The sequence below is a fragment of the Sciurus vulgaris genome (assembly GCF_902686455.1).
Source record: "Sciurus vulgaris genome assembly, chromosome: 4".
NCBI classification, from domain to species: domain Eukaryota; kingdom Metazoa; phylum Chordata; class Mammalia; order Rodentia; family Sciuridae; genus Sciurus; species Sciurus vulgaris.
The window spans coordinates 26,203,639-26,225,790 of record NC_136464.1 but is presented as its reverse complement, the minus strand read 5'-3'; the positions used below and the strand labels follow the sequence as shown (position 1 = coordinate 26,225,790).

At 39.3% G+C, this 22,152-nt stretch overlaps 1 protein-coding gene across 3 annotated transcripts in view; it reads left to right on the top strand.

Moving 5' to 3' along the window:
• The window catches only part of CNNM2 (cyclin and CBS domain divalent metal cation transport mediator 2), a 178,935-nt gene that overhangs the window by 110,542 nt on the left and 46,241 nt on the right, over positions 1-22,152 (top strand). Inside the window, exon 5 of one of the 3 annotated variants that reach the window (XR_013763190.1) lies at positions 1,182-1,318. The exons of 1 other annotated variant lie outside the window; for it this stretch is intronic. Coding sequence is in view for 1 of the 2 variants with exons in the window: in XM_079136319.1 (XP_078992445.1) it covers positions 1,182-1,408 (227 nt within the window). In the remaining variant the exon portion in view is untranslated. Of the gene's footprint in view, positions 1-1,181; positions 3,107-22,152 lie in introns of those variants that run through there. One more of the 3 variants, XM_079136319.1, reaches the window with a different exon arrangement.

Here is a 22,152-nt window from a genome sequence, read left to right as displayed (position 1 = left end):
AGTATACTTAACATATTTTGAAAAGAAGGCCAACAACAGCCACGTGGTGGAATGCTACCTACGCTTTCAAATCATGTTTTCAGATACATGGAAGTGCTCACAATCTCATATTTATGACATGGGAAGGTGTCCATGAGTTAATGTAAATGGGAAAAAACAGGACATAAAGCTATGTGTACATTAAGATTACCGTTGTGTTTCTGTGGTACACAGACATGCGTACGCAGGCACACAGGCCTAGGCAAAGCACTGGAAAGAAATACTCACCAAATTGCTCTCAATGGTTATCTAAGTGGTTGGCTTATACATAATTTTTATTTTCTTTTTCTGTATTTTCCAAATTTTCTGCTATGTATTTTTTATTACCAAAAAAGTTGCAGAAGTGAATACAGAATTTATAGCTCTTACATAGTATCTAATTTAAAAAATAAAAATAAACAATATCTTTTACTCGCTTATTATTATTATTCTTCTAATTCCGATGATATTGTTTCTCATCATTTAAGAACCACACGTTAAAACTGAATGTTATCCTACTCTGCCTCTGAGAAATCATAAAGTCCAGTTTCAGGAATAGCACCCTAATTCAGTAATTTGGACTTTTGTTATTTTAAAATAAAGTTCCTATCTTTGTTAATGCTGACCAACATTCCTTTTTTGTTGGCAAGTGGAGTGCATGTTGATGTGTGCACGGCCTTGCTTTTATTCCGAATCTCTCCCTCCGTGGTCCCGGAACCGCAGGATAGTTGCGTGGGAGAGTGGCAGGGGAGCCCGTGTCTGCACCGGTACTAACCCACGCCTCGGCGCTTCCCGACCTTGGCTTCCTCCTCCCGCTGTGGTTGGACAGTCTGGTTGTCCTGCTTGTTGGAGGCCTCCTGCCGCTCAAGGAGCCTGCTGCTGATTGGTTTTCATTTCCATGTCAGAAACATAGGGCGTTCTTATGAGACTGAACCCAATGCCAGGGTGAAAAGGAAAGATTAAAAAGGAACGAATACGAGAAATGAGCGTTTTCTAATTTCTCCCAGGTAATCTGTCCCCAGTGGATCACGAAATGGAAGTCTCGTTCACCCATGTTGTATCACTTTGATGCCAAGTATTCTTACTATCTGAACACCTTGATTACTAGCGTGATCTTATCCGTCCATTTGAAGTGTAATGTCAAGTTGTGTTTATGTCTATAGAAGTAGAAGCATTTAGCCCATCCCAGATGTCAGAGAAGATCCTTCTAAGGCTGCTAAAGCACCCCAATGTCATCCAGGAACTGAAGTATGATGAGAAGAACAAGAAAGCCCCAGAGTACTACCTCTACCAGCGCAACAAACCTGTAGACTACTTCGTTCTCATTCTGCAGGTCAGAGGAATTATTCAACAGTTGTTTGCTTCACTGAATACCCACTTTTCAACCTGAGGAGGTCTGGTGGAGGTGAATGGGTGTCAAGGTTTCCATACTTTTTGGATAAGGGAGCATTTCATCTGTTTTCATATCTGTAAAATAATTCTGCTACAAAGCAGTGCCATTAGGTACTTTAGTTTCCAGTGCCAAAAGGCACTTAGTGATTGCTGAGGCTCTGAACCCAATGTAGGATGGTGAATTTGATTGTTAGTATTTTTTGAAGAGTTTGGAAAAGTACCTGTATCTGTCTCAGTGGGTATTTGAAATTTATTGTCATGGGTTCCTTGGATAACCTCTTTTCTTTTTTCATCCCTCATGAGAATTTGGCCTTCCATAGTGACCAAACCATTAGCACCAGCAAAATAATCCATTTATAGTTGTTTTTAATTCCTTGATGCTAACTAGACTCTGACAGAGGAACTGATATAAGGAGGACAACATCTCCAGGCAGCGGTAGCTAGTTCCTCTTACAGTATCATAACACAGTCCACTACCCAAGGGGAACTCCGTCTATTCTGATTCTCTGTGGAGCTTTGGTGCTGAAGTTGGCAGGAAGCCTTGTTATAGCTCAGTGCACTGCACACTGTCCTTGGCATGGAGACCAAGATGAGTACTACAGTGAATAAAGTTCCAGTTTTTGTGACTTCTCATACCTCTTTCTTTTAAATTTTTAATTTTTTTTTGTAGTAGGAATTAAACCCAGGGACACTTTACCACTGAGCTACATCCCTGGTCCATTTATTTATTTATTTGTTTGTTTGTTTATTTTATTTTACTTTTTGGTACTGGGACTGGGTGGTCCTTTTTATTTGGAGACAAAGCTCCCCTTAGTTGATGAGGCTGGCCATGAACTTGTGATCCTCCTGCTTTAGCCTCCCAAGTTGCTGGGATTAAGGCATGCACCACTGCACCTAGCTTATATCTCGCTATTGGCGAATCACTTTTTCAGGAAATCTGAGTTTATTTCAATGCAAGAATACCAGCACCTTAAGCTTTCTGATATTTCTTATTCTTTAGATATGAAGTGGAAGCAAGTTTTCAAGAATATAATTAGTACTTGATAGGGCCTAAAATTCACATGAGTCCTGAAAGGCCCCAGTTTTCTGAATCAAGAAAGTTATTTTTACTTAAAAACAACTCTTCTCAGATGTGTAGGTGTCAGAAATTCTGGCAGGTGTTGTGCTCAGGTATGCCCCACATCTGGACAGGATCATGGTGTCTGGGACCAGGACGGAGGAGTGGAAAGACACCTTTGTAGTACTGGTCACATGCCACTCTTAGCAGCTTCCGTCTCCAGGTCCACAAATTCAGTATCCTGATCCTTCAGACTTTAGCCTCATTCATTCCCTCTTCTTTACACTGTGTATTGTAAGCTCAAAACTGAGGGCACGGGAGAGAAGGTATTTCATTTATTTCATCTATTCCCTAAGCCTAGAAAACTGAGTTATGTTAAAGGTTGTTGTTTAAAAGAATTTTGAGGATTGATACTGTGAATTTCAGGAGTAACAAGTCATGTGGCTTCCAGTTGTCTATTTTTTTGTAGTTGGCTTTTATTTAGTTGTGATTCGATAATGCTCTGTTGCTCTGTTGGCTATATCCATGGTTCTTAAAATGTTGTAGGAAAGGGACTTTATCATCTCTGTCCATTTACAAGCAAGCCTTTTAAATATATTTTTGATAAGGCATTTATGTATATGTACTAGTATTTGAATATCTTTTCCTGTTAATATTTACGTAAATTGACAGGTTTGTGGACCTGACAGTGTCATGGGGTGTTATAAATGCTTTGATCACTTGATGAACAGGCCTCTGGAGGTGTTTAATCTGTAGAGTTTAGCTGACTAGCCAGTTACCTGAGGTACCCAGAAAATAACTGTCCTCTTTGACTCTAGAAAAATATCTTAAGTAATTGACATTGTGACTCTAATTATACTTAGAAACATCATTTTTTTAGTTTAAGCCCTAGATGAAATAAAGTATAATTTATTCAAAGAAAATGATTTGAATAACTTAATTAAAATAATATTTTATAAATTACATAATACAAAGTACATACCTCCCACCATGCATACATAAAAAGGCTAAAACTTCAATTTTAAATGGAAATATAGATTATCAGACTACATTGTATTGAGGGGTTAATAAGGGCAATGATAAAAACACAATAAATCACAACAAAACCTTTATTGGCAATATATGCCTGAAATAACCTCACGAAATATATACGTGGAGCTTTATGGTTAGACCTAGTAGAAATTGATTCTAGTTCATTAACCCCCCTTTTCCCTCCCTGTCCTCCCTGCTTCTCTCCTTCCTCTACTAGACTTCCTTTCACTCGCCTGTAAGTTTATATTTGATTGGTTCTTTGTTATCCTATCCTTCTTTATTTTACTCTAGCTTCTGCATGTGAGAGAAAACATTTACTTTTGATTTTCTGCATTTGGTTTCTTTCACTTAGCGTGCTAGTCTCCACTTCCATCCATGTACCACGAAATGTCATGATTTGTTCTTTTTTATAGCTGAGTAGAACTCCAGGTGTGTATGTATAATAAGTAGATAGATATCACAATTTTTTTTAATTTATTTTTTTTTGCGGTACTGGGGATCGAACTCAGGGTCTTGTGCTTGTGAAGCAAGCACTCTACCAGCTGAGCTATCTCTCCAGCCCCACAATTTCTTAATTCATTCATCTATTGACAGGCATCTCAGTTGATTCCATAATTTAGCTATTGTGAATTGTGCTGCTATAAACATTGAGGTAGCTGTATCGTTAGAGTATCCTGATTTTAGAACTTCTGGAAAATACCAAGCTGGGTCATAAGATGGTTTGATCCCTAGTTTTTTGAGGCATCTCAGTGAAGATGTTCTTCCATCATCATAAAAGAGCAAGCATACGGGCTGGAGCTGTGGCTCCATGGTGGAGCACTTGCTTCCATGTGTAAGACACTGGGTTCGATTCTTAGCACCACATATAATAAGTGGATAAAATAAAAGTCTATCAACAACTAAAAATATATATAAAAATAATTTTTAAAACAGCAAGCATATCAAGAAAAGTTATGTAGTAGTTTTAAATTGCATAACCAGTAAGATAACAGATTTGAAGAAATAAAACAAAAAAGCCAGAGAATACACTTTGTAAAAAAAAAAAAAAAAAATTGTGCAACTCTTTCATAAAAATTGATCATTTACTATGTCACAGGGTATATTCTAATAACACAAGAAATGGAAATTTCATAAAACTACTTGCATGGATCATAATGAAATTAGGAATAAAAGCATAATCAAAGAGTAGTAAGCCATGTTAAAATTGCGATAAATTCTCTTATGTAGGTTTATATTTGAGGCGCAGTGAGTGTGCATAACTCATTTTCATTGTGTAAAAGAAAAAAACCCTGCACTTTTCTTTCACACACATGAAAGGTACCTGAGAAGCTAGTGGTAGTTGTCTTCTTTCAGGAGGAGGCCTGAGGGTGGGGAGTATAGCCAAGGCGGGGTGTTTCCCACTATGTGGGTTGAGCTGATTCCTATTTAAAAAGATAATTACTAAAATTAAAATTAATGGCAACTGAATAGCAACTGAATTAGGGAGAAAATATATAGAATATCTTAAAATATGTAGCATACCATGAAAGATTATTAAGTAATGCAAATACCATTTATGCAGTTCTAAGAAATTTTAAGTACTTAAATAAAAACAACTACAATTATGTTAAGAAAGGGCAAAGCAATAAACTATAAAAGAACAAATTAAACAATAAAATGTCATAAAAATAAACTAAAAAAAACCCTTACAACCCATAAATATAATCAAGATTTGATTTTCCTATTATTTTATTGTTACTGATAATAAAGGTACTGGGAATTGAACCCAGGGGTGCTTTATCACTGAGCTATATCCCCAGTCCTTTTTTTTTTTTTTTTTTTTTTTCAGGGTGTGTGTGTGCCGGGATTGAACTCAGGGGCACTCAACCACTGAACCACATCCCCAGCCCTATTTTGTATTTTATTTAGAGACAGGGTCTCACTGAGTTGCTTAGCACCCCACTTTTGCTGAGGCTAGCTTTGACTTGCAGTCCTTCCTGCCTCAGCCTCCCAAGGCACTGGGATTACAAGCCTGTGCCACCACGCACTGTTCCCCCAATCCTTTTTATTTTTTATTTTGAGACAGGGTCTTGCTAATTGCTGTCTGGTCTTGAACTTGCAATCCTTCTGCCTCAGCCTTCCGAGTTGTTGAAATTATAGGTGTGCACCACCCAAGATTTGGTTCTTTTAAAAGATTATCAAAACTAGGGCTGAAGATGTAGCTTAGTGGTAGAGTGGTAGTGCCTCGTGTGCATGGGGCTCTGGCTACCAAAAAAATAATAATAATAAAATCAATATTATCTTTCATAATTAGTGTGATTAAAGAAGAAAAAAGTTCTCGTTCTTGAAAAAAGCAGCTGGAATAAAAGATTTGATAGGGAAAAAAATCTAACTTTGAACACTTATTTCTTTATCATAGAACAAGATGATATGATAGTCAAATAAATATATTCTTTATAATACGCGGCTTTATCCTAAAACCTGATAAGATCATGGTTCAGTGACACTTTTTAACATTGATGTAGAATTTCTCAATAAAAAAGGCCACAGATAATAACAATATACCCAAAGACTTATTCATTGTGACTGAGACTGAATTGGGTTTATTTTAGAATGAAAGGTTAGTATAATTTAAAAAATGCAACATTAATTAAAATAATAAAAAATTGTTATGCTTATTTCAATAAATAGCAGAAAGGCAACTAAGTTAAGCATCTACTGTTGATTTAGAAATTAAAAATCTTTTTAAAGACTATATTCTAAATAGTATCCAGGTAAAAGTGCTATCAACCTGTCAGATTCTTAAGTTAGCACTCTCACATCTAAATAAACCATTGTTTTACAAAGCTATCTGTGCAAATGTATTTATAGCAAATCTATTAATTATAAAATAGAACTATTTCACATGCTTAGTAACTAATCAAACTCTGAGATATCATAATATGAGGCACCAGTATGTAGTAAAAAAACAAAGCACATGCAAAAGTATGTCAAGTAAAAAAAAATTGCATATGCACAGTAATTATAACTGCTATAAATTGTTTGCCTAATAAAAATGGACAAAATATAATAGATCACTGAATAACTTATACGGTGATGTTTTACAACAAAGGACTCAGTAGTTGTTTGAGGAGTAATATATCTAAATAAGCAAATGAATGAGTATGATTGCTTTTCTCAGCACAGGACCAGATTACAATGTTTGTAAACATAAGAGATGATGGGGCTGGAGTGTGGCTTAGTAGCCGAGCTCTTGCCTCGCACCGTACAAGGTCCTGGGTTCAGGTCCTCAGCACCACATGAAAATAAATAAATAAAGGTATTGTATCCATCTACAACTAAAAACAAAAACAAAACTTAAGAAAAATAAAGATAAACAAAAAGAGATGATGGGAAAACAAGGAATAGCTGATTTCTTTGCCAATTTAATATATATCTTTTTTTGGGGGAAGATACCAAGGATTGGACTCAGGGGCACTCGACCACTGAACCACATCCCCAGCCCTATTTTGTATTTGTTTAGAGACAGGGTCTCACTGAGTTGAGGCTTTGAACTTGTAATCCTCCTGCCTCCACCTCCTGAATTGCTAGGATTACAGGCACATGCCCACTGCGGCTGGCCCAGAATATCTTTTTTTTCCTGGAGTTACTTTTTCTTGATTCTGTGCTTCAGATTAATGTTACTTTTTTCTTTCATCACCTGCCTATCCACACTCTATTAGAGCTTCTGATGTGAATTCAAAAGGTATTTTTCCTAAAATGGTTATTGTGAAGATGGCAGGTGGCATCTTGGAATTCACATGGCTCTTGACAAACGATGTGATTTCACACCTGTTATTGGGAGAATTTAAACTTCAATATTGGCATTTTTGAATGACAGAGTGATTAGGAATGTATCTGCAATCTTGAGCCAAGTACAGATAACACACCTATTTTAAAGAAAAATACAACTGGGACACCCAGCACTAACCCTATTTTTAAAAAATTTATACTACTTAAATATGCATAACTATAAAAATGGGTACAAGCCTGTTTGGCTTAGAACTCTGACTATAAATCAAAACAAATTTATACGTTAATATATAATTCTGAATGTGTGTCTACAGCCACACCACCCTAAACGCGCCCGATCTCGTCTGAATGTGTAAATGATATTGTTTGGCCCACCTAAAAGCTCGGTCCGCCCAGTACGATGCAGGATGGTGTATTTCGAGGCCCCTTTTTCTTTTTTTTTTTTTTGTACCAGGGATTGAACCTTGAGCCCGGGGCACTCGACCACTGAGCTACATCCTCAGCCCTTTTTTGTATTTTATTTAGAGAGAGGGTTTCCTGAGTTGCTTAGTTAAGCAACTTGTTAAATTGCTGAGGCTGACTTTGAACTCACAGTTCTCCTGCCTCAGCCTCTTGAGATGACAGGTGTGTGCCACCACGCCCGGATTCAGGGCTCCTTTTCATTCAGCAGACATGGGCTACTTTAATGTTGGCATAGTGCATTTGGTTTCCATGGAGCTGAATGAATTCTTTCCGTGTGAGTCCCACTGTATCTGCTCTCTAGCTCAGCATCCCTCATGCTTTAGTGGGCACCAGAATCCCTAGGGATCTGTTGAACATAGAACCTGATTGGTGGGCCTCAGGTAGAGACAGCCTGCATTTCTAACAAGTTCCCAGCTAGTCGAGTATCATGGCTTAGCCACAAGATGATTCCAGTCACTGTCCCACAACTTGGTGCCAATGCATTTATGAGAACTTTGTTAGAAGATGGTCAACCAGATGGTTGAAAATATATGTTAATTTTGACCAGAAGAATATGTACATGCATAAATAATACATACATATATACATGTGTATATATGCATGTGTATATATATGCATATATGTATATATATATATATTTTTTTTTTTTTTCCCAGTTATGGGTATTGAACCCAAGGTGCTCTACCACTGAACTTTATCTCCAACCCTTTTTGGTTTTGTTGTTGTTTAATGGACAGAATGCCTTTATTTTATTTGTTTATTCGTTTTATGTGGTGCTGAGGATCAAACCCAGTGCCTGACACATGCTAGGCAAGTGCTCTGCCACTGAGCCACAGCCCCAGCCCTCTCCAACCCTTTTTAGGGAGTTTATTTCGAGATGGGGTCTTGCTAAATTGCCGGCACTAGCAAGAACTCATGATCTTCTTGCCTTGAACTTGTATCCTCTTCCTTCATCCTCCCAGGTAGCTGAGAGGCATGTGCTACCATGCTGACCACCAAAATTTAAAAAGTAAATGTTTATGAAGCAAACTTGGAACCCCAGGCCTGCATCTGCAGTTCTGGATGGAAAGCCACAGGCATCTTTGGGTGGCGCTTCCTTCTTGCTGGGGCTGCTGGGGAACCCTTCATGTTTGTGCCCCTGGCGTTTAGTCGCCTCTTCTCTGAAGGCAAGCCCTACTGGATGCTTTAGGGTAGTGATCCGAAAAACAAAAGTGAGACCGAGTGTAAGAGGATCTCAACTTGAGGGCGAGCAGGGATTCTGGTACCCGAGAAAGTCACGTGCAGCAATCTGGCCACTGTGAGCACCCATGTCTGCTCCACCACACTCGTGCTGCACCTGCCAGGACAGGTAGGACCACACTTTAAGGCCAGTGACAGCAGCAGACTCTGCAGACATGGGTCTACAGAAAAATTGACAAGAGATCATCCAAGACCTTCATCCAAAGGAAGGTGGGGTTCTGTGCTAGATTTTTACTTGGGAAGCCAGCTCTGCTTGGCATTGTGAGATTTCCTGTTTGTCAGTTTACAAATAGAAGCCCTAGTTCCCTCTGGGAATCCTAGAGTCCATCATGTCCTGTCCTGATTTTTTGTTTTGGTAATATGATAGTCAATTTAGGAATATTTCAAAAGTAAAAGCAATGTGTTGCTCCTTATGTGTGGAAGAAGTTGTCTGAGAAGACACCTAATTGATTTGGAGCCTGGCAAGTCATTTCATCATGGGGTTGGCCCTAGTCTGTGTAATGGTGGGGTTATTTGAAAATGATCTCTTTTTGGAGCCACTGACACACACTAATGAATAGAAAATGTGTTTCCTGGATGTTCCTAAAACCTGCCTGTCAGAAGAGCTCAACTCCTATAGAGAGGGCACAGGTCAGGCGGTTGTTAAAATTCACGTGGCTGCAGAATCATAGACTGCTAGAACTGAGAGACCACAGGGATCCTTTCATCTATTGTGATTTTATAAGTGGAATAAATTAATGTGGTGTGTGGTTCCTAAGTGCTGATACTACAACAGTTTTTATCACTTTGAGGCAAAATGAGAAAAAGATGCTCACAATGAATGTTTCAAAAAGATTATGTATTCAACTTGAAGTCCTGTTATTTGAAATTGTTTTCTAAATCTGTGGGGTTAAAATATCTGGTCTTTTATGAAATGATGGTAACAGAAGAAAATGAAATAGAAATCTGGCAGCCCTGTAACTGTCACCCATTGCGAGGAGAGGAGTGCTTTACTAGTTCTTGGAACTCAAATGTTCAGGGGCCACTGACGTGGTGTGTCCATACCCAGCTTCCTGCAGCCTGATGATCTGAACTCAGCAGCTTCTAGAAGGAAGACGGCTGATCCTCCCTGGTCTAGGGCCTGTCTTGACGGACAAAGGATGACATCTGAAGTCAGCTGAGATGACTGTGGCCTTGTGCTCTGATCTTCAGCTGACCTTGTTTGATTGGCAGACCAACAGCCGCTTTGCCTTTCTGCATATCTATTGAGAGGTCAAGGCATGTAGTTTCTAGGGCTAGGGCCATTGTTCATCGACAACCTGCAAGCGTTGACTCCTAAACTTTGCTGCTTGCTAAAATCACCTAGAGGACTTCTTTAAAATCCTATTGCCAAGGTTGTACGCCATACTAGTTAATTCAGTGCAGACTTCAGCTGCACCCTTGGGTCAAGTAGGCAGAGCTCCGGGCCCCAATACTGCAAGTTCTGCCCCAAATAAGGTTCCTTTCCAGGAAGCAGGCACAGGGCTTTCCCTCAGTCCTGTTCTGGTTGTGACTCTGCCTTTCTGGTGCTGATAGTTTGTCACAAAAGAATTGTGAACTGACACTCACTTGCAGAGACTCAGAACACAGATGGCCTGGTACTTATAGTACAAACCCCCAGATCCTCTGTAGACCAAAATGGCTATGAGACTCTGTTCTACTTGATTCTATGCAGAAGTTCAGGAAGAGATGGACTTGCAGCCACTCTCGAGATTCCAAACTACAAACAGGTTTCCAGAGAGCATATTAACTCTGATGGAAAATCCTGGGTTAGTCCAGGAAGAGATGGATAAGTAATTGGCACAGATAGGCCATCAAGCACTTCTGTTTTATTGCTCTTCATCTCTCTTTTGTTTGATTTTTTTTTTTACTTAAAATAATTTCTTTTCATACAAGTATATAGAGTAATAGTATCTGTCTCATTCTACCATTCTTCCCATCCCCATTGCCCTACCCCTCCCCTCACTCCCCACTGCATAGTCCAAAGTACCTTCATTTTTCCCTACCTACCCCTCACTATGGATCAGCATCCACTTATCAGAGAAAACATTTGGCCTTTAGATTTTTGGGATTGGCTTATTTCACTTAGTATGATATTCTCTAGTTCCATCCATTTACCTGAAAATATCATCATTGCATTCTTCTTTAAAGCTGAGTAATATTCCATTGTGTATATGTACCACATTTCTTTATCCATGTTGTGAAGGGCATCTAGGTTGGTTCCATAGTTTAGCTGTTGTGCATTGAGCTACTATAAACACTGCTGTGGCTGCATCACTGTGTTATGCTGATTTTAAGTCCTTTGGGAAACTGAAGAGTGGGATAGCTGGGTCAAATGGTGGTTCCATTCCAAGTTTTCTTAGGAATCTCCACACTGCTTTCCAGAGTGCTTGTACCAGTCTGCGGTCCCACCAACAATTATGAGTGTACCTTTTTCCCCACATCCTCGCCAACAATTATTATTGCTTGTATTCTTGATAATTGCCATTCTGACTGGAATGAGGTGAAATCTTAGAGTAGTTTTGATTTGCATTTGTCTAATTGCAAGAGATGATGAACATTTTTTTCATATTTTTGTTGATCAGTTGTATTTCTTCTGTGAAGTGTCTGTCCAGTTTCTTAGCCCATTTATTGATTGGTTATTTGTTGTTGTGGTTGTGTGTGTGTGTGTGTGTGTGTGTGTGTGTGTGTGTGTTAAGCTTTTTGAGTTCTTTAAATATCCTGGAGATTAGTGCTCTATCTGAGGTGCAGGTAGTAAAAGATTTTTTTCCCATTCTGTAGACTCTTTCTTCACATTCTTGATTGTTTCCTTTGCTGTGAAGATGTTTTTTTAGTTTGACACCATCCCATTTATTGATTCTTGATTTTACTTCTTGTGCTTTAGGAATCTTATTGAGGAAGTCATTGTGTAAGCCAACATGATAGGGAGTTGACCTACTTTTTCTTCTATTAGGCTTAGAATCTCTGTTCTAGTGCCTAAGTCTTTGATTCACTTTGAGTTGATTTTTGTACAGGGTGAGAGATAAAGTTTTAATTTCATTTTGTTACATATGGATTTCCAGTTTTCCCAGCACCATTTGTTGAATAGGCTATATTTTCTCCAATGTATATTTTTGGCACCTTTGTCTAGTACGAGATAACCATATTTATGTGGGTTTGTCACTGTGTCTTCTGTTCTGTACCCTTGGTCTACATGTCTATTTTGGTGCCAATACCATGCTGTTTTTGTTACTTTTGCTCTGTAGGATAGTTTAAGGTCTGGTAATGTGATGCCTCCTGCTTCACTCTACTTGCTAAGAATTGCCTTGTCTATTCTGAGTCTCTTATTTTTCCAAATGAATTTCATGATTGGTTTTTCTAGTTCTATGAAGAATGTCATTGGGATTTTAATAGAAATTGCATTGAATCTATATAACGCTTTTGGTAGTATGACCATTTTGATAATATTAATTCTGCCTGTCAAGAGCATGCAAGACCTTCCCACCTTCTAAGGTCTTCTTCAATTTCTTTATTTAGTGTTCTGTAGTTTTTATTGTAGAGGTCTTTCACCTCTTTTGTTAAATTGATTTCCAAGTATTTATTTTTGTTGAGGCTATTGTGAATTAATTTTCCTAATTACTCTTGCAGTGTATTCATTGCTTATGTATAGAAATACATTTGATTTATGGGTATTGACTTCTGGCTTCTCACTTGCATACCTCCTGCTTTAGCCCCTGAAGCTGCTGGCATTACAGGCTGCACCACCAGGCCCGGCAATGATGCTAGAGTTGACCACTTGATGAGGTGACTTGTCAGTTGTCTGCTGTGGAGATGTGCTTTCTCCCCCAGAAGTAGCAGTAATATGCAGGATGGTACTTTGGCACCACATGCCCCATCGACCTTGCCCCTAATGGATTTAGCAGCTATTAATGTTCTTTGCCTAAGTCGATTTATTTAAACTGGCCCTGGAAAATGGTATCGCTTTTCTTCTGATGTAGGACCAAGAGGCTGTCTTTGAGTCTGGGCCCGCTGATTGGTGTGTGTGCAATGTGGATGAACCACTTCCATTATAATCTTTTCTAAATTCTCTAAATCTTTTTAAAAATTGAATTGTCATTTTTTAAAGTGGAACAAGCAATGCAAAAGATTTCTGAAGCTATCCAAGTGCAGAATCCTTCTAGGCTTTTCCTTGCCTATCATATTCTCTCACCCATTCCTAGTTCAGTAAATTTGTTTTTTAGCAGCTTGCTTTTACTGATTCTTTGGCAAGGATTCATTGTAGTATCCATAGAAATAATAACTTTGTTTTCATAAATTACATATTTAAATTACATGATTACAGCAAGTACAAATGTCATAAATAGGTTCAAGAACAAAAATCACCAATTCTTAACAAACATCCTACTTAATCTAGAGGACTGCCAGGTAGCAGTCTAAAAGCCAGAGTGCTCAGTGTGTCCTGGGCCTCAGGGAGTCAGTGTCAGTTAATCAGCAAGTTTTTCCAAGGAGGTCAGTTAAGAGTCTACCAGGCTATGATTTTACTTGTCTTTTTTCCCAAATAAGCTTCTAGTTCCTGGGCAGAAAGGATAAGTCTTATTTGTGTTTGTTTTAATCCCTCATGTTTAGAGCGCTGCTTAGCATATAGTAAAATAGTTGTTGAATGAATCCATGACAGCCCCTGAGGAGACCATATTGACCTCAAGTGAATTTTGATCCTAAACCTAGAAATCTTTGCACATGTCCGGGTTGGTTTGGTCATTGTGCACAATTCATTCTGTCATTGGTTTTCTCTTCTCATTCCCTTGGTCTTTGAGACTTTCTCTGCTCTGTGCCAATTTCCTTCAATTTATTGTGTATTGCAAGCTACCTGTGTTTATTATCATTCCAGTTTCCTGACAGATGCAAAAGCAAATGTGTGGCAGTTGCTTCAGTGGCACTCTGTACATGGAGATCAGATTCCTAGGGAAATGCAAAGCAGTTCCTTAGTTCTCTGTTCTAGAGCTTGACCAATCCCAGGAACTGAAGTCTTGTGTTTCTTCACAGAGGAAATATGGCAAAGGCAGTGGCTGTACACGCTTCCTTCATGGCCCCCTCCCACTGCCTCCTCCAGTAAGCGGGAGCGACCACTTCTAGAGGTGAAGGGGGAGGGAGGACGATCTCCATAACCCATGTGACCCACCTCGCTGCAAATGGTGATTTTTTGAGAACCAGTAAACAATTTATAGAGTTACTCTATGGAAGAACTTCAAGAAGAGCTTGTGTATGATTGAATCCTCAGGTGATATAAATTATGGTCTTTGATAGAAGCCTATAATTTATATTTCTGAAGAAACTACTGTAGCTGAATAATTCCAGTAATTTCCAGTAATCCCAAGCTCCTGCTTGTATAGATTTTAACATTCAAGGTACTTTTTTTTTTTTTTTTTTTTTTTTTTTTTTTTTTTTTTTTGGTGCTGGGGATCGAACCCAGGGCCTTGTGCTTACAAGGCAAGCACGCTACTGGCTGAGCTATCTCCCCAGCCCCAAGGTACTTATTTTTTTAAGCTTCCAGACCCAGAGCTAGTTCGTCAGTAATGTCATCATGACCCTTTACAGAGCACTCTGCGTGTGCCGGACACCGTGTTAAATTCTAATTTTTTTTCCATTCAGTTTTCAGTCAACTTAGCATTTGTCTCCATTTTACAGATGATTGACGTGAGAGCCCATGAGAGCGAGAGGGACAGGCTCTCAGTCACAGTGTGTGGCAGAGCCAAACCTGCCTAGCTTGAGAGTTTAAGCTCAAAATCACTGGGAATATTTTCTAAGGTCTTGTCACACATATCTGAGCTCTGGAACACTGTGCCTTGTTTGATGAAGGGTCAGTGATCAGGGACAGTCCGAATCTTCGGAATGGCATTTCGGGAATCAAGGTGACATTCCAGGCACCTGCTCCCAGGAGGCTTAAGAGAAGTTTTTGTTTTTGTTTTTGTTTTTCAGGAGTAATACCTCAGAAAAATGGTCTGCTTTTAAGGAGCTTTACGTAAGCAACGGAGCACTGGATTCTTTTGACCATTCATGCACTCATTCATTTTATTCATTCAGTAAGATGTGCAAGAGTGCTTCTTTTTTACTTGACAACACATCATATTTGACTATCAGAGTCTTGGTTTTTCAGGCTGAACTCATGTTTTATGCTTATGAAGACAATGAACATTCTTCACTGATATTCTCAAGCTCAACAGGAAGGAGCATAGGATTTGATTTCTACTTGTTTTTTAAGCCAGCTTCGTCTGGGGATAAACTCTATTGTGACTTTTCTAGAATTTGGTGCCAATAGGAGTTAAAATAATAAAATCAGTACAATTAAGTTAAATAGGAAATGAATGTCTTTTATGTAAGAGGCCTCAGATTAGGGTAACAACAATTGGCCACTCTTCTGGGAAACAGTTGCTTAAAATTATAATTAACTGGGCACTTACTGGCCTCATTTACTGCATTGTGTCCCAGGAAGAAAACAATCTCTTCTTATGACAAGATCTTGCAAAGATAATACCATTTTCCTCTCTGAATCTTTATCCCCCCCCCATCTATTTTCTTATGGTTAATTTGAGCTATTTATTCAACATTTATTGAGAGTATTATACATCAGGCACTGAGTGTGAGACTTTAGGGTGGGAAAGAGAACCTTTGCCTTCAGGAATCTCCAAGATTGATGGATCTCATAGAGGAAAGAAAAAGTACTAATACAGCATAATAAATGCTCTAAGAGAGCTCACCAAGCCTCAGTGAGAACCAAACCCAACCCGTGCAAGTGAGGTAGGGAGACTGCCAAGAGATGATTCTGGAATTGCATCTTTGAGGAAAGAGGGTAAGGTGCCAAGGAGGACCATGTTCGGGACTGAGGGAACAGTGAAATAGCATATCTAGTTTTGGAATTGCAAAAAATGTGCTCTTTCATGGAATGAGCAGTGATGTAAGAGGTGGAGAAGGATCTTGTCTGACAGGCATCGTTGGCCATGCCGCAGCATTGAAACTCCTAAATGTAATGGGAAGCCGTGGAAGAATTTTAAGTGGGGGAGTAATTGCAGGTTTGGTTTTTAAAAAGTAACTATGGTGGTCAGTGAGGTGCTTTGAGAAATGGCCCTTAAGTTAGGAAGGTAAGTTAGAGGGTTGTGGCAGCACAGAGGAGAAATACTGAGGACCTGGAACTAAGCTGGTTCAGAGATGGAGAAAATGAAATGATAGCTCTTTAGGAGGTAGCTTCGTAGTCAGAAACCGAATGTAATAGTACGAGTGTGCCCTAGCAGGTGAAAACGGAGAGCAGAGGAATCCAAAAGTTGACTCCCAGCATCTACATTGGTATATTCCCATGGTGCATTAGTCAGAGGAGTACAAATGCAGGGACAGGTTCAGTGGAGGGGATGTAGATTTAGTTGGTGGATGTGTTGGATTTGAGATCCTCATGGGACAAGTGAAGAGGTCCAAGTGGGCAAATGGGTTGGGTTCTTATCTGAAGTTTACCAGGTTAACCTGGGGGACAGTGGTGACATAGAGATTTTCAGTTTTCAGACTATGTTGTTGCCTATCTTTGTTGCAGTTGTTTGATTAGTACCTAGGGAAAAGCATCTTTACCATAAAATTGCTCACGCTGAAGCTTAAGTCCATCTCTTGTGTGGGCCTCTTCCAAAACCCTGGGATGGGCTCTAGCCAAGGTGGTTGTATGTTTTTGTAAATTGGACCCTAGATATTTTAACAACTAGTTCAAATTTTCCTTCCCACTCTTTTTCCTTCAGTGTGTGGTGATACTGCAGAGGTCCCAGGCATTTTGGGGATCCAGCTCTGGAGAAGTTAAGCTTGGCATACAGCTAGTGTGGTGTGAAGTGGGATCTGTGTGGTTTTACAGCCACTTTGATGTATGGCATTGCCAGCCAGCCCCATGTGGAATGACATCCATAGCGTACCTGCCCCACACCAGTGTGATGTTCTGACACAAAGGGGCAGGGCCTGCATTGTGTGGCATGTGAATGTGTCCTGGCACATCTGGCACTGAAATCAATACAAGTAGAAGAGCATGAAATGTGTGAAGCCAATAACTGTTTGGTAGAAAAACTTCCACTCCTCTAAGATGTGTCAGCCTGTTGGGAAGGCTCGCGTGCAGAGCGGTTTGTATGTCACAGTCCCAGGGGAGCAGGCAGCGGGGCACTGGTAGGGAGATAAGGAGCAGGAAAGAAAAGGCACATGGCTGCTTGCTGCTGGTCCACTCAGTGAGGGAGGGAGGCAGCGCAGTCAGAGGATTGTGCCTTGGGAGGGGTCCGGAACTGACAGGATTCGCTTCTCGTTGATTCCTAGTCAAAGCAAGCATTTTCTCTTATTAGGATCATACACAATAAGGCAGTGTATGCAGCATTATGAGTCTACTTTTTTTTTTGCTTTTTAGTGAGAATCAGACATTTTATCAGAATTACTCTATAGGATTCAAATTTGTAAATTTCAGCCAAAATGCCACTGTTAAATATTTCTAGAATTTTTCTTTTTGTCTAATTAATACAAATGGATGGAATAATATCATGTATAATATTCCAGTTTTTTTCTTAATGAATTTTGGGTAAATTTTTATAACAATTTGTTATGTTTCTGTTTGTGTTATTGTTAGTTCCACTTTGCTTCTTTTTACAATTGCATGTTAATTAATGGAATAGTATCCCATTTCCAGGATATACTAGAATTCTTTATCTAGGCTTTTATTGATGAATGTTTAGGTGCTAGACTTATTTCTCATAAAAATAGGAAAGACTTTTTCTTTTACCTGGTATGTGTTTTGAGAGTTGTGGGGAGAGGTAGATAATGGGAAGGAATCACAAAGGAATTTGTAGTAGAAAATATTTTTAAAAAATCATCTGATAGCATCAAAAAACTTTTCTTCTTTATAATGATAATGAGCTGCTTGTGTTTCTGGGGACAGGAAACAGAAGAGTAAAATGCCAGGATTCTTTTATTTCAGGACAATGAGGAAACCTTGAAATATTTTTGCATTCTTCACTTTTTTTTCAAGTTTATTATGTGCACAAAATTTGCCAAAGATATGAATACAGTAGATAAGAATTTGAACTACATTGGGAATTTTCCACCAACTCCAGTATTCAATGATTTTTTTATAATTTTGATAACTCCTCCCCCTGATAATTAATTATATCCTTATGTATATAGTCATTATGTATATAGTCATTATTAACTTGTATTAACTTAACTGTGTATAACATAATAGCATTTCTGTAGCATTGAGGTCATCAGGAAGGACCCTTGAAAGGAGGAGACTGGAGTGAGAAAAGGAGATAAGGTCTTCCTTCTTGTAACAAAACCAACCCTCGGTTTCCCCCTTTCAGCAGGTGTGTGTGTGTTATGGTGGCTGCAGTGCAACCCAGGGCCATGCACCCACTAGGAGGCACTCTGCCACTCAGCTGCACACCCAGCCCTCCACGCTAAGCAGACTTAACGAGAACTAATGAAGCCAGGCGCAGTGGTGCATGCCTCCAATCCCAGTGGCCCAGGAGGCTGAGACAGGAGGATCACAAGTTCAAAGCCAGCCTCAGAAATGTAAGAGTTTAGCAAGACCCTGTCTCAGAATAAAAAAGTAAATAAAAAGGGCTGAGGATGTGACTCAGTGGTTAAGAACCTCTGGGTTCAATCCCTGGTACCAAAAATAAATAGAGGGTGCGCGCTCGAGCACGCGCTGATGACTTCATCCCTGTCCTTAACAAGCCTGCTGTTATAGCAGATGTGTTGTGTTTGGCCTACAGTAGTCTTTAGCATGATGTCCAGGATTAGGTAATTTTTGTTCACTGTGAATGTCACAGGAAGACCTTTTTTAGGAGGAGGAAAAGGGCCCTATTTTTATGCAAGACTTTGTATAATTACTGATATCGTCTACTTGTGCTATGGAAATCACTCAGGAACTTAAAGTTGAAATCCAGAAACTTAACACAAAACAAAGTTCTAAGTGATTGTTGGTCGAAAAACTAAAACACAAGGAAGGAACAGAAGAGTAATTCATAAAATTAAAGCACTAATATTTGGGCAGCAAAAGTATATTTCTCTTTTAAAAAAATCTCCTACTGTTATTGGACATGTTGAACCTATTACCTAACTGGTATACTCAGTCTTCATTTATCATCCATACCAAGCCTACAAGTCTAGAAATAGACTCCTGGTTCTAAAATAAACCCCTCAGTTCTAGAGAAGCACTACCTGTCTCTTGGGAAAGATGGGAAGGTTCCCATCCTCTCAGCCCGAAAGCCATCCTTTGTCTTAGCCATGTTTTCCATTGCTGATCATTTACTAGGAAAACATTCCAGTGAGTGTACAGTGCGTGTTACAGACCACCAAAAAGATATGAAGTGGAGATGCCCGGCATGCCTCACTATTTATAAGAAAATATTTCCCCAAAAGATGGGAAAATCTAAGTCTTTAAATACTCTGGTGAGAGAGAAATAATGGAAAAAACTCTTCAGTCTCTGCTCTGTTGGTTCATGAGATTTTCTCACCAATCATTTGGATGGGCCATTAAGCAAGTCACATAATGACTGGAATTTTCTATTAATTGCCTCACTTTGGGTTCCTGGCTACAGTATCTGGCAGCAAGAGTGAAGAACAGGCAAAAGAAAGAACACGCTGGTGGGAATGTGGGAATGTGAGCCCCTCCATTGCTTATGGCCTGGAAGCCTAGCTTAGGTGCAAGGGCCAGAGGGCTGGCTGTCTAGGTGGGTTGACTTTGAGGGGATATAGAAAAGGGTTTGGCTTCATCTTTTCAACACAACCACAGTTTAGGGTAATCTTTGTTCCACATGCTACTTTACTTTACCAGCTCACTGAGCAGGTCCATCTTGTACCACACGGACACGTTCATTTATCTTCTTGGACAGCCATTTGTCCATTGTCTTGGCTTCGGGGAAGTAGGGACTTAGTCCAAAACCAGTTTTGGTGTCTGCTTTCTAAATCCCTTTGTGGTGTGGATCCTACTCCTGTCACTCAGGCTTCAACCAGAGAAACAGAATCAGTAGGATACACGCCTGCACACCCGCACCTGCATATATCATCAGGGGTTTTTAAATAAGGAACTGGCCTGTGTGTTACAGGGCTAAAAGTCCAAAGCTGACAGGGTTGGCCCTTGGGAAGGGAAAGTCAGGGGCAAGCTGGAGCCCACAGGTACAGTCTGAAGCTATTTGCTACAGGTCAAATTTTTTCTTTCAGAAGGCCATCATCCAGCTTTTTAAAACCTTCTAACTGAAGTCAGACCCACCCAGAAATAATCTCCTTACTGAAAGTCAACCTTTTAGGGATTTAAATTACATCTAGAGAATTCTTTAACAGCAGCAACCTGCATTAGTGTTTAATTGAATTACTGGCAACGCTTAAATCTCTCACATTGAGAGAAACTAAAGAGGAGCTGTCTGGAAAATAAAACAATACTGCCATAGAGGTGCCTCACACAGCATCTGTTAAATCAAGGCTGGTGGTCTCTGCTGTCCTCTAAATTTCTGAATTTGTTTTTGTTTGTTATTTCCCGTAAACTAACAGCGCTGGGGACTCGAACCAGGGTCTCTCTCTTGCAAGGCAGGCACACTACGTGATGGGCTATATAGCCAGCACTCTGCTGTCCTCTAAAAGCAGTCTGTCTGAACATTCAGTTGTATAACTGCCTACCATCTTCCTCAGCCAGGAAAGCATGGTTAGCAAATCTTGTCAGGACTGGGCCCTACTCCTGAGTTTTCAAGAGTTGCACGTGGACTGACTCAGTGGCACACATTGGTAGTCCCTGCTCCTCGAGAGGCTGGGGCTGGAGGATCACTTGAGCTCAGGAGTTTGGGGACCAGTCTGGGCAACATAGTGAGACTCCATCTCAATGGGCGGAAACACTGGATGTAAAGCAGATTCTTATTGATGAGGATGTTTGCCCCTTGATTGCCATTTTGTGAGCTTTTTTGTTGGCTTAAACTTAAAAACTAAAGCTTAAGAATCATCACCACTGGAAAACCGGTACTCATTTCACCAAAGCTGTTCCAAGGATGTTTTCAGGGAGGAGTAGAAGGGAAGTGGGCGTGGCTATAGAAGGGCAGTAGGAGGGATCTCGGGGGTGATGGGAACATTCATACCTGACTATATCAAGGCCAACCTCCTGGTCGTGAATCGGAGTTAAAAGTCTTGCAAAATGTACCAATGGGGAAAGGGGGATAAAGGTACATGTAGATCTTGGCAAAGATGTATGAGTCTCTTTTGGTTATTTCTTGTTGAAAAAAAAATTTTTTTAAATTGTAAATGGACACAGTACATTTATTCTATTTTTATTTTTGTGTGAACTGAGGTTTGAAACCAGTGCCTCACACGTGCAAGGCAAGCACTGTAACACTGAGCTTCAACCCCAGCCCCTCTTTTGGTTATTTCTTAAAACAGTTTATGAATATACAGTTTGTGAATATACAGTTATCTCAAAATAAAATGATACACTTTGTAAACCATAGAATACTTTTATTATATGAACACTCATTCTCTTAATTTATCTTTAAAAAATGATCATGTCTTCTTGAGGTAGACATCTATATATATAACCCTGTGCTAGAAATATGCTCAGTATATATTTGATCAGTGAAAGAAAGTATGCCTGATGGGAAAATTGCAGGTACAGTTGAATATAAAAGCATTGTGTAAAAACCAAGGACAAAAAAAAAAAAAAAAAAAACCAAGGACAATTCTTAGATGAAATATTAGGTATACTATAAAATATAGAGTCTTCATTCTGTAATGATGACTAAGACAAGATATGATTATAACTTCAAAAATAATGCCAGACAAAACTTAAAATCTAAGTTCAGAGGAAACCTCCAGAAATGTGTAGGAGGTAGTTTTCAAACAAATATATCATTTTTAACCCAGAAGTTTGTATAAACTGAAATTAAAATATGTTCAAAGAACTTAGATAAATTTGTAGATTCCCCCACTTATTAAATTTTTGCTTATGTCTAGTGTTCTAGGCAGGTATCTATGGTTTTAATATATTTCAGAAACTTTCCTAACATGTAAATGTAGACACACCCTTGAAAGCAGGCACACCATCCCCAGATCTCCATTGACATAACTAAAATCAGAGCCACATGGTTAGATTTTTCTTAATGTATCAATTTTCTGATCTTATAAGGATTTTTATGGAGGAG